Raw genomic sequence first — 17,880 nt, forward strand, 5'->3', positions numbered from 1 at the left:
AGGATAAATGTTTAACAAGTGGAACATGGTGCTTGACACCGGGTGGCATAATTATATTAGTGAGCAGCAAAAATCACAGATGTAACCCTCCCTATTTGTCAGTATGAGAATGTTGTCAAAGCTCTCACCAAACCATCACTGGGAGGACTCTTTCGCCATATGAAGCCATATAAAAGAAGATGAAATATGGGAAGTTGTCCCATATTTCCCAAATGTTTATTCTACAAAACATATGCATTTAGGATAGTGGATATGTGTGTTGTGTTTAGAGCACTGAGGAGGGAAATCCAGAGATCTGTTCTTGGGTCTCTGCACTGTCCAGGTAAAAGCTAAACTTATTTGAAAGGAAGAGTGGAAAGACAATAAATCAAAGTTGCAGATAGGCTGCATAACGATCACTCAGCTATGTCTAGATTTACAGGCTTGGGAAATGTGTTTCAGCTCTATAGAAAACAGTTCAGCATTTTTTCATGTGTTTTTTGGCTGCATAAATGTCTTCTTTTGAGAAGTGTCTGTTCATGTCCTTCGCCCACTTTTTGATGGGGTTGTTTGTTTTTTTCTTGTAAATTTGTTTGAGTTCATTGTAGATTCTGGATATTAGCCCTTTGTCAGACGAGTAGGTTGCGAAAATTTTCTCCGATTTTGTAGGTTGCCCGTTCACTCTGATGGTAGTTTCTTTTGCTGTGCGGAAGCTCTTTAGTTTAATTAGATCCCATTTGTCAATTTTGGCTTTTGTTGCCATTGCTTTTGGTGTTTTAGACATGAAGTCCTTGCCCATGCCTATGTCCTGAATGGTAATGCCTATTCTCACTCATAGGTGGGAATTGAACAATGAGATCACATGGACACAGGAAGGGGAATATCACACTCTGGGGACTGTTGTGGGGTGGGGGGAGGGGGGAGGGATAGCACTGGGAGATATACCTAATGCTAGATGACGAGTTAGTGGGTGCAGCGCACCAGCATGGCACATGTATACGTATGTAACTAACCTGCACAATGTGCACATGTACCCTAAAACTTAAAGTATAATAAAAAATAAATAAAAAAAAAGAAAAAGAAAACAGTTCAGCAACTGTTCCCCTCAGTGCAGAAACTGGTAGAAAGTTTACAGAGGAGAGGATGAGGTAAGGCAGAGAATGAGAAACAAAGAAGGGGAAGATAAACAAATAGAAAAGAGCAGTATGTGTGTCACAGACTGGCAGGAAGGGCAGGCACCCTTTCTAGAGTTAACTTTGACCAAATTACATGAGTTGATACTAAATTCTCAGTAGTATTAACATACAAACAAACTTTAGTTTTGGACACCTGTTCTGTAATTTTTGTTACCCTAGTAGTATATTTATGTCATGATTACTCTTATAAAATGTCTTACTTTCTGAGTGTTTATACAGAATATATTTTATTACTAAATTTGTATGAGGCAACTTAGAATAGAATTATCTTTAAAAAAAGATCTATGATACAGGACATGATGGAGAAGGAATCATTGGAAAACTGAGAAATAGAAACACAATAAGTACAATGAGAATGTATATATCCTCAATCAAAATCTCATGGTAGTGGTTGCCCCCAGATGAGAGGGAGGGATAAATAGGTATATGTAGCACAGGACATTTTTAAGGAGATACTCTGATGGTAGATACATGATATTATACTTTTGCCAAAACCCATAACACTGTACAACACAAACACTGAGCCCTAAGATAAACTATGAACTTTAGTCAATAATGTATCAATATTGATCTATCAATTGTAATAAATGTATCACACTAGTGCAAAATGTTGGTAATATGGGAAACTTTGTGGAAGGGATTATATGGGAACACTCTGTACTTTCTACTCATTATTTCTGTAAACCTAAAATTGCTATAAAAATTAAAGCCTATTAGTAAAAAAAATTCTCATAGTAAAGAAACACATATCGAGATGTTAATATTAGAAATAGATGTGTTGTTAGGAATACTGTTGTTAGGAATTCATCACTGGAAATGAGAATAGGAAAAAATTGTTGGGGGATCACTATGAAGAGCTATGAAATAGTTTGAAGCAGCAGACTAGATATGCACATGAAACTAGAGGTAGATCTCAAAAACTTAGTGGTGAATGACAAAAGGTTAGAAAGAGATTGGATACCTTTTATGTAAATTAAAATACCTGCATACCCAATGATATCACACATTTATTTTGCTTTAAAATTTTTTTATTTTACTTTATTTTTTTAAATTTTATTTTATTATTATTATACTTTAAGTTTTAGGGTACATGTGCACAATGTGCAGGTTTGTTACATATGTATACATGTGCCATGCTTGTGTGCTGCACCCATTAACTCATCATTTAGCATTAGGTATATCTCCTAATGCTATCCCTCCCCACTCCCCCCGACCCCACAACAGTCCCCGGAGTGTGATGTTCCCCTTCCTGTGTCCATGTGTTCTCATTGTTCAATTCCCACCTGTGAGTGAGAACATGCAGGATATCACACACTTTTTTAGCTTGAACAAATAAAAACATTAATAATAAACACATGAGAAAGCCCTTTATGGTGAAAGATGGGAATAGAAACAAATGGGGTAGACATGAAGAGTTATACAAGTATGAAAGAGGCCTTGCCCAAATTAATGAAGATATTGCCTCATCAATAAGGAAAATGATTAACTGAATCATTTTCATTCATTAAAAGTACAGATGGTACAGAGTCTGGCTAGATATTTACCATCATTTTTCTTTTTAAAGGCCTATTGGAAGAAAGCATTTCTTGTAATTCAATGTAGTTACCATGGGGATTTACTTGGATGTGGCAAGTAATACACGCTAACTCCAGACCTGACCATAAAAGGTCCACTGTAGTCTCACACGCTCTTTCATAGAAATTAAAGACCTGCAATAAATGGCCCTGGTTCTCCGAGCTACTGTCTGAAAGATGGGTGCCTGTAGACTCATTCCACCATATCTGACTAAAACATCAATGAGGATTATCCTTTCATTATGGTAACTGTTTAAGATTTTGGGCAGCTAACTCTCATGACTAATGTGGTAGGGCTAAGATGAAGCTGGTGTTTGATGAAGATAAACAGAGAAGGTTTATGTGCATTTAAACATTTATTTATTTATTTATTTATTGAGATGGAGTCTTGCTCCGCCACCAGGCTGGAGTGCGGTGGTGCCATCTCGGCTCACTGCAACCACCGCCTCCTGGGTTCAAGCCATTCTCCTGCCTCAGCCTCCAGAGTAGCTGGGACTACAGGCACCCATCACCATGCCCAGCTAGTTTTTTTATTTTGTATTTTTAGTAGAGACGGGGTTTCAGCATGTTGGCCAGGATGGTCTTGATCTCTTGACTTCGTGATCCGCCAGCCTCGGCCTCCCAAAGTGCTGGGATTACAGGTGTGAGCCACTGTGCCTGGCCTATTTTATTTCTTAAATTAACAAATAATAATTGTACATATTCATGGAATATATAGTGATGTTTCAATACTTATAATGTACAGTAATCAGAATGGAGTGATTAGCATACCTATCTTCTCAAAACACCTATCATTTCTTTGTGTTGGAAATATTAGATATCCTCCTTTGAGCTATTTGAAATTATATATATATTATGGTTAACTAAAGTAATCCTACAGTGGTATAGAATACTATGTGCATATTTTGATTGGAGGAGGAAGGAGAAGAGGCAAAGAGAGCATCTAGAATGAAAAAGTTGTGTCAGTCTTGCTTTGGTTTAATGAACTTACATTAAGGTGAAAATGAATGCTAGTGAAAAAAGAATGAAGGCACAGTTGTATACTACAGTGCATAATGAATAAATCTGGGTAGCTTTGAAACCTGAAAAAGGAAGAAGTCAAGGCTGGAAAACTTGATTAATAAGGTAAGAGAATGCCAATGCCAGTCATGGTGATGTAAAATGGTGATCATATGGTGAGTTCCTGCTTTAGACAGAGTTTAATCTACTTGATATCACTGGTCTCTACATTTCTTTTCTGAGTTACCCCTCCCACTTTCATAACTATGAAAATATTTATATGCTAATAAATTCTAAGTTATTGTCTCTAGCTTTGACCTCTTCTGTGACCTGAATATCCATTATATACAACTGTCTACCTGAAACTCCATGTGCATGTCTAATAGGCAACTCCGACCCAGCAAGTACAAAGCAGACATCTTGACTTTCTTCCCCAGATTTGCTTCCTTTCTAGTCTTCTCTCATCTTGTATAGTGGCATCAGAATTTACTTGTTTGCTCAGGCCAAAAGCCTATATCCCCTTGGATTCTTCTATTTCTCTTCCTAGCAGTCCCCCAAATAGTGGGAAATATTCTAAACTTATCAGCAACTCTTATTGTCTCTACCTCTGAAACATTTTACAAATCCAACTCTATCTTACCATCTCCCTTGATACCCCTTTAATTTACATTCTTGTGATCTTTCCTCTGGACTATTTCAACAGCCTTTTAAATGGTCCTTGCTACTACTCAGTGGAGGAGTAAGTCTTTAAAAAGGTTTTATTGTAAAATTCCCCTTAAAAATAAAGATTGAGAAATTTACTGAGAGTAACTTGGGTGAAGGCACCACCAGATAGGAGTCAAGGAAGAGATCTTTGAGGGGGTGAAATTTAAATTTGAGTAAACAGAAGGTGTGGGCTGAGCTATGTGCAGAAAAAAGAATATTATGGCCAGAGGGAACAGCAAGTGTAAATGCTACATGATGGGAACCAGCTTGATGTCTTGAAGACTAGCAGAAAATGGAAGAAGGTAATAGATGAGGTGAGAAAGGGATACAGCAGCCAGATCTCAGAGCTGGCAAGATTTATGATAAGAAAACTTAGATTTTATTCTAAGTGCAATGGAATACTGTTGAGTGTCATCTAGCTCCTGGGGGGAAGAAAGACAGAAAAAACTTTCAAGCTTGAGAAGGCACAGATAATGAGATAAATTCGATGTATGGATTAACTGTGTGATATTAACAGGAGTCAAACACTAGCAGATGGTTCTTTTTAAAGAAGTGAGCAACATATTCTTAAAGGTTTTGTAACAGAACAAGGTAGTTATTTGTTAGAAATGCAGAAGTTCCTTCATTTGATAGGAGGTTGAACTTGATAACTTCTAGAGTTCCTTTACTATCTTCCAAAATATCCCTTTACTATTTTAGATCTGTTAGGGTCATCTTACAAATCTGAGCCATGGTTATTGAAATAAATTATTTTACAACTGGTCTCCTGGCTGCCACTATTAGCTCTTATTAACAGTCTTTTCAACTCAACTGTCACAAACCCAATCATTGTTATATCCCTTATTAAACATTTCAAATAAAAATGTGGCACATATACACCATGGAATACTATGCAGCCATAAAAAATGATGAGTTCATGTCCTTTGTAGGGACATGAATGAAAATGGAAATCATTCTCAGTAAACTATTGCAAGGACAAAAAACCAAACACCGCATGTTCTCACTTATAGGTGGGAATTGAACAATGAGAACACATGGACACAGGAAGGGGAACATCACGCTCTGGGGCCTGTTGTGGGGTGGGGGGAGTGGGGAGGGATAGCATTAGGAGATATACCTAATGCTAAATGATGAGTTAATAGGTGCAGCACACCAGCATGGCACATGTATACATATGTAACAAACCTGCACATTGTGCACATGTACCCTAAAACTTAAAGTATAATAATAAAATTAAAAAAAAACAAAAAAAATTTCATTGAAGTTTATTTTTCATTAAAAATTATTTTATTATACTTTAAGATCTGGGGTACCTGTGCAGAACATGCAGTTTTGTTACATAGGTGTACAAGTGCCATGGTGGTTTGCTGCACCCATTAACTCGTCATCTACATTAGGTATTTCTCCTAATGCTACTCCTCCCCTAGCCCTGCACTCCACAACAGGCCCTGGTATGTGATGTTCCCCTCCCTGTGTCCATGTGTTCTCACTGTTCAGCTCCCACTTCTGAGTGAGAACATGCAGTGTTTAGTTTTCTGTTCCTGTGTTAGTTTGCTGAGAATGATGGTTTCTAGCTTCATCCATGTCTCTGCAAAGGACATGAACTCATCCTTTTTTATGGCTGCATAGTATTCCATGGTGTATATGTGCTACATTTTCTTAATCCAGTCTGTCATTGGTGGACATTTGGGTTGGTTCCAAGTATTTGCTATTGTGAATAGTGCCGCAGTAAACATACGTGTGGATGTGCCTTTATAGTAGCATGATTTATAATCCTTTGGGTATATACCCAGTAGTAGGATTCTGGGTGAAATTATATTTCTAGTTCTAGATCCTTGAGGAATTGCCACACTGTCTTCCACAATGGTTGAACTAATTTACACTCCCACCAACAGTGTAAAAGTGTTCTTATTTCTCCACATCCTCTCCAGCATCTGTTGTTTCCTGACTTTTTAAATGATTGCCATTCTAACTGGTGTGAGATGATATCCCATTGCAGTTTTGATTTGCATTTCTCTGATGACTGGTGATGATGAGCATTTTTTCCTGTGTTGGTTGGCTGCATAAATGTCTTCTTTTGAGAAGTGTCTGTTCATATCCTTTGCCCACTTTTTGATGGGGTCGTTTGTTTTTTTTCTTGTAAATTTGTTTAAGTTCTTTTTAGATTCTGGATATTAGCCCTTTGTCAGATGGGTAGATTGCAAAAATTTTCTCCCATTCTGTATGTTTCCTGTTCACCCTGATGGTAGTTTCTTTTGCTGTGCAGAAGCTCTTTAGTTTAATTAGATCCCATTTGTCTATTTTGGCTTTTGTTGCCATTGCTTTGGTGTTGTAGACGTGAAGTCTTTGCCCATGCCTGTGACCTGAATGGTATTGCCTAGGTTTTCTTCTAGGATTTTTATGGTTTTAGGTCTTACTTTTAAGTCTTTAATCCATCTTGAATTAATTTTTGTATAAAGTGTAAGGAAGAGGTCCAGTTTCAATTTTCTGCATATGGCTAGCTTGTTTTCCCAATACCATTCATTAAATAGGGAATCCTTTCCCCATTGCTTGTTTTTGTCAGGTTTGTCAAAGATCAGATAGTTGTAAATGTGTGGTGTTATTTCTGAGGCCCCTATTCTGTTCCATTGGTCTATATATCTGTTTTGGAACCAGTACCATGCTGTTTTGATTACTGTAGCCTTGTAGCATAATTTGAAGTCAGGTAGCGTGTTGCCTCCAGCTTTATTCTTTTTGCTTAGGATTTTCTTAGCTATGTGGGGTCTTTTTTGGTTCCATATGAAGTTTAAAGCAGTTTTTTCCAATTCTGTGAAGAAAGTCAGTGGTAGCTTGATGGGGATAGCATTGAATGTATAAATTACTTTGGGAAGTATGGCAATTTTCACAGTATTGATTCTTTTTATCCATGAGCATGGAATGTTTTTCCATTTGTTGGTGTCCTCTCATTTCTTTGAGCAGTGGCTTTCCTTGAAGGGGTCCATCAGATCCCTTGTAAGTTGTATTCCTAGGTATTTTATTCTCTTAGTAGCAATTGTTAATAGGAGTTCACTCAGGATTTGGCTCTCAGTTTGTCTGTTATTGGTGTATAGGAATACTTGTGATTTTAAAAAATTATACTTTAAGTTCTAGGGTACATGTGCACAATGTGCAGGTTTGTTACATATGTATACATGTGCCATATTGGTTTGCTGCACCCATCAAGTCGTCATTTACATTAGGTATTTCTCCTAATGCTATCACTGCCCCAGCCCCCCACTCCCTGACAGGCCCTGGTATGTGATGTTCCCCACCCTGTTTCCATGTGTTCTCATTGTTCAACTCCCACCTATAAGTGAGAACATGCGGTGTTTGACTTTCGGTCCTTGTGATAGTTTGTTTAGAATGATGGTTTCCAGCTACATTCAAGTCCCTGCAAAGGACATGAACTCATCCTTTTTTATGGCTGCATAGTATTCCATGGTGTATAAGTGCCACATTTTCTTAATCCAGTCTGTCATTGGTGGACATTTGGGTTGGTTCCAAGTCTTTGCTATTGTGAATAGTGCCACAATAAACATACATGTGCATGTGTCTTTAGAGTAGCATGATTTATAATCATTTGGGTATATACCCAGGAATGTGATTGCTGGGTCAAATGGTACTTCTAGTTCTAGAACCTTGAGGAATCGCCACACTATCTTCCACAATGGTTGAATTAATTTACACTCCCACCAACAGTGTAAAAGTGTTCCTATTTCTCCACATCCTCTCCAGCACCTGTTGTTTCCTGACTTTTTAATCACTGCCATTCTAACTGGTGTGAGATGGTATCTCATTGCAGTTTTGATTTGCATTTCTCTGATGACTAGTGATGATGAACATTTTTTCATATGTCTGTTTTCTGCATAAATGTCTTCTTTTGAGAAATGTTGTTCATATCCTTTGCCCACTTTTTGATTTTTTTTTGTAAATTTGTTTAAGTTCTTTTTAGATTCTGGATATTAGCCGTTTGTCAGATGGATAGACTACCAAAATTTTCTCCCATTCTGTAGGTTGCCTGTTCACTCTGATGATAGTTACTTTTGCTGTGCAGAAGCTCTTTAGTTTAATTAGTGTGGGTGGCAAGCCACCCAGGCACCGACGCAAGAGACTGAGAGCAGGAGCTGTTCCAGTATAATAAAGAAAATATATAAAATAAGAATAGTTATACTAGATATAGATGATAGATATGATTATATATGAATATTATTAATCATTAGTTTGTAGCAATTACTCTTTATTCCAATATTATAATAATCTTCACTCTACAATTATAACTTAGGAGAAACCAGGCCATAGAGAGATAGGAGCTGAAGGGTCACGGTGAGAAGTGACCAGAAGACAAGAGCGTGAGCCTTCTGTTATGCCTGGACAGGGCCACCAGAGGGCTCCTTGGTCTAGCAGTAACACCAGCGCCTGGGAAGACACCTGTTACCTAGCGGACCTTGGTCTAGTCATAGCGTCAGTGCCTAGGAAAAGCACCCGCTACTTAGCAGACTGGGAAAGGGATTCTCCCTTTCCCTGGGGGAGTTAGAGAAGACTCTGCTCCACCACCTCTTGTGGAGGGACTGACATCAGTCAGGCCCACCTGCAGTTATCTGGAGGCCTAACCATCTCCCTGTGATGCTGTGTTTCAGCGGTCATGCTCCTGGTCCGCTTTCATGTTCCATCCTGTACACCTGGCTCTGCCTTCTAGATAGCAGTAGCAGAATTAGTGAAAGTACTAAAAGTGTCTGAAATGCAGAAATAATGGCATAAACTGTCTCCTCTCTCTCTCTCTGTCTGCCTCAGCTGCCAAATTGGGAAGGGCCCTCTGTCCAGTGGACACATGACCCATGTGACCTTACCTATCATTGGAGATGGCTCACATTCCTTACCCTGCCCCCTTGTCTTGTATCCAATAAATAACAGCGCAGCCTGGCATTTGGGGCCACTACCAGTCTCCATGTCTTGGTGGTAGTGGTCCCCCAGGCACAGCTGTCTTTTCTTTTACCTCTTTTTCTTGTGTCTTTATATCTACAATCTCTCATCTCTGTACATGGGGAGAAAAACCCACAGACCTTGTAGGGCTGGTCCCTACAAATTAGATCCCATTTGTCTATTTTGGCTTTTGTTGCCATTGCTTTTGGTGTTTTAGTCATGAAGTCTTTGCTCATGCCTAAGTCCTGAATGGTACTGCCTAGGTTTTCTCTAGGGTTTTTATGGTGTTAGGTCTTACATTTAAGTCTTTAATCCATCTTGAGTTAATTTTTGTATAAGGTGTAAGGAAGGGATCCAGTTTTAGCTTTCTACATATGGCTAGCCAGTTTTCCGAGCACCACTTATTAAAAAGGAAATCCTTTCCCCATTGCTTGTTTTTGTCAGGTTTGTAAAAGATTAGATGGTTGTAGATGTGTGGTGTTATTTCTGAGGCTTCTATTCTGTTCCATTGGTCTATATATCTGTTTTGGTACCAGTACCATGCTGTTTTGATTATTGTAGCCTTGTAGTATAGTTTGAAGTCAGGTAGCGTGTTGCCTCCAGCTTTGATCTTTTTGCTTAGGGTTGTCTTGGCTATGCGGTCTCTTTTTGGTTCCATGTGAAGTTTAAAGCAGTTTTTTTTCCAATTCTGTGAAGAAAGACATTGGTAGCTAGATGGGGATGGCATTGAATCTATAAATTACCTTGGACAGTAGGACCATTTTCATATTGATTCTTCCTATCCATGACCATGGAATGTTCTTCCACTTGCTTGTGTCCTCTTTTATTTTGTTGAGCAGTGGTTTGTGGTTTTCCTTGAGGAGGTTCTTCACATCCCTTGTAAGTTGGATTCCTAGGTATTTTATTCTCTTTGTAGTAACTGTGGATGGGAGTTCACTCATGATTTGGCTCTCTGTTTGTCTGTTATTGGTGTATAGGAATGCTTGTGATTTTTCCACATTAATTTTTTATTCTGAGACTTTGCTAAAGTTGCTTATCAGCTTAAGGAGATTTTGGCTGAGATGATGGGGTTTTCTAAGTATACAATAATTTCATCTGCAAACAGAGACAATTTCATTTCCCCCTTTTCTAACTGAATACCCTTTATTTCTTTCTCTTGCCTGATTGCCGTGGCCAGAACTTCCAACACTATGTTGAATAGGAGTGGTGAGAGAGGGCATCCTTGTCTTGTGCTGGTTTTCAAAGGGAATGCTTCCAGTTTTTGCCCATTCAGTATGATATTGGCTTTGGGTTTGTCATAACTAACTCTTATTATTTTGAGATACGTTCCATGTATACCTAGTTTATTGAGAGTTTTTAGCATGAAGTGCTGTTGAATTTTGTTGAAGGTCTTTTCTGCATCTATTGAGATAATCATGTGGTTTTTGTCATTGGTTCTGTTTATGTGATGGATTACGTTTATTGATTTGCATATGTTGAACCAGCCTTGCATCCCAGGGATGAAGCCCACTTGATTATGGTGGATAAGCTTTTTGATGTGCTGCTGGATTCGGTTTGCTAGTATTTTATTGAGGATTTTCACACCAATGTTCATCAGGGATGTTGGTCAAAAATTCTCTTTTTCTTGTGTCTCTGTCAGGCTTTGCTATCATGATGATGCTGGTCTCATAAAATGAATTAGGGAGGATTCTCTCTTTTTCTATTAATTGGAATAGTTTCAGAAGGAATGGTACCTACTCCTCTTTGTACCTATGGCAGAATTTGGCTGTGAATCCGTCTGGTCCTGGACTTTTTTTGATTGGTGGGCTATTAATTATTGCCTCAATTTCAGAGCCCATTATTGTTCTATTCAGAGATTCAACTTCTTCCTGGTTTAGTCTTGGGAGGGTGTATTTGTCCAGGAATTTATCAATTTCTTCTAGATTTTCTAGTTTATTTGTATAGAGGTGTTTATAGTGTTCTCTGATGGTAGTTTGTATTTCTGTGGGATCGGTGGTGCTGGATATCCTTGTCAACCTTCTGTCTCATTGATCTAATATTGACAGTGGGGTGTTAAAGTCTCTCATTATTATTGTGTGGTAGTCTAAGTCTTTTTGTAGGTCTTTAAGAACTTGCTTTATGAATCTGGGTGGTCCTGTATTGGGTGTGTATATATTTAGGATAGTTAGCTTTTCTTGTTGAATTGATCCCTTTACCATTATATAGTGGCCTTCTTTGTCTCTTTTGATCTTTGTTGGTTTAAAGTCTGTTTTATCAGATACTAGGATTGCAACCCCAGCTTTTTTTCGCTTTCCATTTGCTTGGTAGATCTTCCTCCTTCCCTGTATTTTGAGCCTATACATGTCTTTGTATGTGAGCTGGGTTTCCTGAGTACAGCACACTGATAAAGAGTCTTGACTCTTTATCCAATTTGCCAGTCTGTGTCTTTTAACTGGGGCATTTAGCCCAGTTACATTTAAGGTTAATATTATTATGTTTGAATTTGAGCCTGTCATTATGATGTTAGCTGGTTATTTTGCCTGTTAATTGAGGCAGTTTCTTCATAATGTCAATGGTCTTTACAATTTGGTATGTTTTTGCAGTGGCTGGTACTGGTTGTTCCTTTCCATGTTTAGTGCTTCCTTCAGGAACTCTTGTAAGGCAGGCCTGGTGGTGACAAAATCTGTCAGCATTTGCTTGTCTTTAAAGGATTTTTATTTCTCCTTCACTTATGAAGCTTAGTTTGGCGGGACATGAAATTCTGGGTTGAAAATTCTTTTTTTAAGAATGTTGAATATTGGCCCCCAATCTGTTCTGGCTTGTAGGGTTTCTGCTGAGAGAAGTGCTATTAGTCTGATGGGCTTCCCTTAGTGGGTAACCCCACCTTTATCTCTGGCTGCCCTTAATATTTTTTGTCTTCATTTCAACCTTGGTGAATCTGACAATTACCTGTCTTGGGCTTGCTCTTCTCAAGGAGTATCTTTGTAGTGTTCTCTGTATTTCCTGGATTTGAATGTTGGCCTGCCTATCTAGGTTAGGGAAGCTCTCCTGGATAACATCCTGAAGAGTATCTTCTAACTTGGTTCCATTCTCCCCGTCGCTTTCAGGTACTACACCAATCAATCATATATTTGGTCTTTTCACATAGTCCCATATTTCTTGACAGCTTTGTTAATTTCTTTTCACTCTTTTTTCTCTAATCTTGTCTTCTCACTTTATTTCATTCATTTCATCTTCAATCATTGATATCCTTTCTTCCACTTGATCCAATAGGCTATTTTAGCTTGTGCATGCATCACAAAGTTCTCATGCTGTGGTTTTCAGCTCCATCCAGTCCTTTAAGGTCTTCTCTACACTGTTTATTTTATTTAGCCATTCGTCTAACCTTTTTTCAAGGTTTTTAGCTTCCTTGAGATGGGTTAGAACATGCTTCTTTAGCTTGGAGAAGTTTGTTATTACCGACCTTCTGAAGCCTACTTCTGTCAACTTGTCAAACTCATTCTTCATCCTGTTTTTTTCCCTTGCTGGCGAGCAGCTGTGAACATTTGGAGGAGAAGAGGCACTCTGGTTTTTAGAATTTTCCACTTTTCTGCTCTGGTTTCTCCTCATCTTTGTGGTTTTATCTACCTTTGGTCTTTGATGTTGGTGACCTACAGATGGGGTTTTGGTGTAGATGTCCTTTTTGTTGATGGTGATGCTATTCCTTTCTGTTTGTTAGTTTTCATTCTGACAGTGAGGTCCCTCAGGTGCAGGTCTGTTGGAGTTTGCTGGAGGTCCACTCCCGACGCTGTTTGCCTGGGTATCACTAGCAGAGGTTGCAGAACAGCAAATATTGCTGCCTGATCCCTCCTCTGGAAGCTTCTTCCCAGAGGAGCACCCACCTGTATGAGGTGTCTGTCGGCCCCTACTGGGAAGTGTCTTCCAGTCAGGCTACATGGGGGCCAGGGACCCACTTGAGGAGGCAGCCTGTCTTTTCTCAGAGCTCGAATGCCATGCTGAGAGAACCACTGGTCTCTTCAGAGCTGTCAGACAGGGATGTTTAAGTCTGCAGAAGCTGTCTGCTGCCTTTTGTTCAGCTATGCCCTGCCCCCAGAGGTGGAATCTAGAGAGGCAGTAGTCCTTACTGAGCTACAGTGGGCTCTGCCCAGTTCAAACTTCCCAGCCACTTTGTTTACACTGTGAGCTACTCAAGCCTCAGCAATGGTGGATGCCCCTCCCCCATCAAGCTGCAGTATCGCAGGTTGATCTCAGACTGCTGCACTAGCAGTGAGCAAGGCATGGGACCCACCGAGCCAGGCATGCGAGGGAATCTCCTGATCTGCAGGCTGCTAAGACTGTGGGAAAAGTACAGTATGTGGTCAGGAGTGTACTGTTTCTCCAGGTACAGTCTGTCACACCTTCCCTTGGCTAGGAAAGGGAAATCCCCAATCCCTTGCACTTCCTGGGTGAGGCGGCACCCCACCCTGCTTCAGCTTACCCTCAATGGGTTGCACCCACTGTCCAACCAGTCCCAATGAGATGAACCAGGTACCTCAGTTGGAAATGTAGAAATCACCCATCTTCTGTGTTGATCTCACTGGGAGCTGCAGACCGGAGCTATTCCTATTCAGCCATCTTGGAAGTGATCCCAGGTCACAATTTTTAAATAAAGACTGTCAGATGACATTGAGCATCTAAACTCTCCTCAGTGTCCTTGTGGGTGACATGCTTCAGTGACAGCCATGGTTGAGTGCCTCCTTCAGAAGGAGCTCTGCCAGGACACAGGAATCCCCAAACATCTCATCCTCAAGCAAAGTCATCCTAGGTTCTTTTTTTTTCTTTTTTTTTTTTTCAGACAGTGTCTCGCTTTGTTGCCCAGGCCAGAGTACAGTGGCATGATCTCAGCTCACTGCAGCCTCTGCCTTCTGGGTTCAGGTGATTCTCACACCTCAGCCTCCTGAATAGCTGGGAGCTATATAGGTGCCAGCCACCATGCCAGGCTAATTTTTGTATTTTTAGTAGAGATGGGGTTTCACAGTATTGGCCAGGCTGGTCTCAAACTCCGTACCCCAAGTGATTCACCCACCTTGGCCTCCCAAAGTGTTGGGATTATGGGCATGAGTCACCGTGCCCAGTCCATTCTAGGTTCTTAATTTATTTATATGAATATACCACAATCTATTAGAGTAGATTAGTAGATAAATACAATCTATTTTGTATAACCCTTATGTGGTTATACAAATGACCTTTTAAAATTATTTCACAAGGATCAGCATCCAGGTTAGAGGTGCAATGTCTTCCTATCCTGTGAGTGCCACAGTGCTGCACAACCATCAGATTTTATAATGATGACTACCCACTGCACATGAGCACTTATGCTGCAGGTATGAAATGATGGCCAGTCTAAAAGTGCCTCAATAATTTCTCTCACAGGGTCTAGGTGGTTTAGAACATTGTCAAGGCCAATAACGCTGTTTCACAAATTTGCACTTTCAGACCCAAAGCACCTCCTGCCTCAAACACCCTTCCTCTCCCTGTATTGAATTAACTCCTACAAGTAAACCTCAAATCCTGTAATCTACTCTAAAAATCCCTTCCTGAAACTTGTTTGAATCTGATTTGGATGTCTTTTTCTGTCCTCTTTTATTCAGTACAATGAACAGACTTTTAATACCCAAGTATCATTTCTAATTCAAATAAGCATTCTTAATCAGCTGTAGCTTCCTGGAGTCAGAAAGAGAGATCAGCACATAGCACAATGCAAAGTATACAGTAAGAGCTCAGTAAATATTTCTAAAATAAAGGAATGAATATATCATCTGATAAACAGCCCCAAAGAAAGTGAGATGACACTCACCTGTCTGAAAGATGGCCATATATTAGACCTCCCAGCAGTGACCCAGCCATAAATAGGGATTGAACCATTGATTTTAGTGACTGAGATTCACATACCAGGTCCCACTGGAAGAGAAAGAAAGCAGTACAGCAGAGCTTGAGAAGAGTTTCAACTCTTTAGTAGAAACTGACTCCAAACTCCTACATATGGTGTACACAATCCTCTGCTAGGCAGGTCCTGCCTCCCTCTCCAGATTCATCTGCAGGTACTCTTTTCTGGCAGCTCATATTCTTAAAATACTAAACTTATTTCAACTTTTCAAATGCATCTGTCTCTCTCTCACCTCCTAACCTTCCAAAATATATATCCACATGTCTACAAGTCTTTATTCCTTTTCCTCTCGGACCACTAAGTTCCTTTAATGCATTACCTTATACACATTTTTTGGGTATTATAATTAAAAGCACATAAAAACAATTAAAGACTTCAGGTACAAAAATTTTAAAAATATATAAAACCCCCACAATCTTTCTAAGAAGGCTTCCCTCATCATGTAGGTAACATATGAGCTCTACCTTTGACTTCACTTAGCAGTCTATAATTCAACTACTACAGTAAGTCTCATCTTTGTCCACAGATTGAATCACCTGAACAGCTTTAATAATACCGATGCCTAGATCCTGTGCCCAGAGGTTCTGATTTACTTACTCTGGGTATCAGTTTTTTAAGTATTGAGAATCACTCAAAACTGGGGCGACTTAGCATAACATTTGCCTAACAGCATTCCAAATACTTTAAAAATTATAGGTCTTTCTCCCTAGATTAAATGACATAATAACAGGTTTATGTTTAGTTTGTTTAATTAATTCGCTTAATATTAGGTTGGTGCAAATATAATTGTGGTTTTTGCATTGTTGGAATTTGCCATTTGATATTGGAATACATTCTTAAATAATGTGGTTATGTTATCAGTCATTGCAATGGACACTTCTCGCTTTATTTTTTTGCTAATGACTTATTACTTGCTGTTTATTTTATGTTTATTTTTGACTATGGAAATGATGTTAGACAAAAAGCAAATCCGAGTGATTTTCTTATTTGAGTTCAAAATGGGCTGTAAAGCAGTGGAGACAACTTGCAACATCAACAACGCATTTGACCCAGAAACTGCTAATGAACATACAGTGCAGTGGTGGTTCAAGAAGTTTTGCAAAGGAGACGAGAGCCTTGAAGATGAGGAGTGTAGTGGCTGGCCATCGGAAGTCAACAATGACCAGTTGAGAGCAATCATCGAAGCTGATCCTCTTACAACTATGCAAGAAGTTGCCAAAGAACTCAGCGTTGACCATTCTACAGTCATTTGGCATTTGGGACAAATTGGAAAGGTGAAAAAGCTCGACAAGTGGGTGCTTCATGAGCTGACTGCAAATAGAAAACATCATTGTTTTGAAGTGTCATCTTATTCTACACAACAACAAACCATTCCTCAATCAGATTGTAATGTGTGATGAAAAGTAGATTTTATATGACAACTGGCAATGAACAGCTCAGTGACTGGATTGAGAAGCAGCTCCAAAGCACTTTCCAAAGTGAAACTTGCACAAAAAAAAGGTCATGGTCACTGTTTGGTGGTCTGTCGCTGGTCTGATCCACTACAGCTTTCTGAATCCCAGTGAAACCATTACATCTGAGAAGTATGCTCAGCACATCGATGAGATGCACTGAAAACTGCAACACCTGCAACTGGCACTGGTCAATAAAAAGGGCCCAATTCTTCTCCATGACAACATCCAACAGCACATCATACAACCAATGCTTCAAAAGTTGAACAAATTCGGCTACGAAGTTGTGCCTTATCCACCATATTCACCTGACCTCTTGCCAACTGACTCCCACTTCTTCAAACATCTCAACAACTGTTTTGAGGCTGATTTGAGTAATAATAAAACTCCGGTCTCCTGCACAGCTGGCTCTGCATGAATTATTCTTTCTTGATTGCAATTCCCCTGTCTTGATGAATAGGCTCTGTCTAGGCAGTGGACAAGGTGTCTCACCCTTGGGTGGTTGCAAATTTGGGAGCTCATCTGGGATTGCCCTTGTGGCTACCTGCCCATGGTTCAGTGGCCCCCTCTTCGGCAATGGATCCAGAAGCCAGCCCAAGTGGTCGCCTAGTTCTCTTGGACTGGTGGCTGACTCTGGTACTCTCTCTACTGGTGGGGAGCTGCCAATCCAATGTACATGGGTTTAATTGCAATGGAGACATAGTCATGGGGAGATGTCCCTTAACTGTAGCTCTATCAGAGGGTGTCTGTCTGTAGCCTCAATGTGGTGTGTCTGCATTGGTGAGTATCCTAGACACTGCCAACACCTCCTTCCTTCTCTTGATGGATTCTGTAGCCCTGTGGTGGGGTGTCTGTAGCCCCATTGCAGGGTGTCTGTTTGTAGCTCCACCACGGGGTGTCTGTGTCTGTAGCTCCATTGCAGGGTGTCTGTTTGGCTCCTGAGGGGGTCTCGGTTGGTTCTTTCTAACTAGTAGGAAGAGTCCTGGTTTGGGAGGCTTCTCCTCAATCAGGAAGATTTCAAGGAGGTTTCTCAGATGGAGAATAGGAGGATAGTTTGGAAGGGATAATCTTGAAGTTCTTGGCTAGGGATCTGATTTGGAAGGCCTGCTGTCCATCTCATCTTTGTGTGTGTT

The 17,880-nt window shown here is 39.9% G+C and overlaps 1 protein-coding gene across 1 annotated transcript in view; it reads right to left on the minus strand.

The window, feature by feature from the left end:
* Positions 1-17,880, minus strand: part of SLC22A24 (solute carrier family 22 member 24) — a 66,401-nt gene that overhangs the window by 41,878 nt on the left and 6,643 nt on the right. Inside the window, exons 2-3 of the mRNA XM_034934157.3 lie at positions 15,207-15,310; positions 2,860-2,960 (exon numbers count right to left, since the gene is read on the minus strand). Coding sequence (XP_034790048.3) covers positions 2,860-2,960; positions 15,207-15,310 — 205 coding nt within the window. The remainder of the gene's footprint in view (positions 1-2,859; positions 2,961-15,206; positions 15,311-17,880) is intronic.

This window comes from Pan paniscus, chromosome 9 (assembly GCF_029289425.2).
Source record: "Pan paniscus chromosome 9, NHGRI_mPanPan1-v2.0_pri, whole genome shotgun sequence".
Classification (NCBI taxonomy): Eukaryota; Metazoa; Chordata; class Mammalia; order Primates; family Hominidae; genus Pan; species Pan paniscus.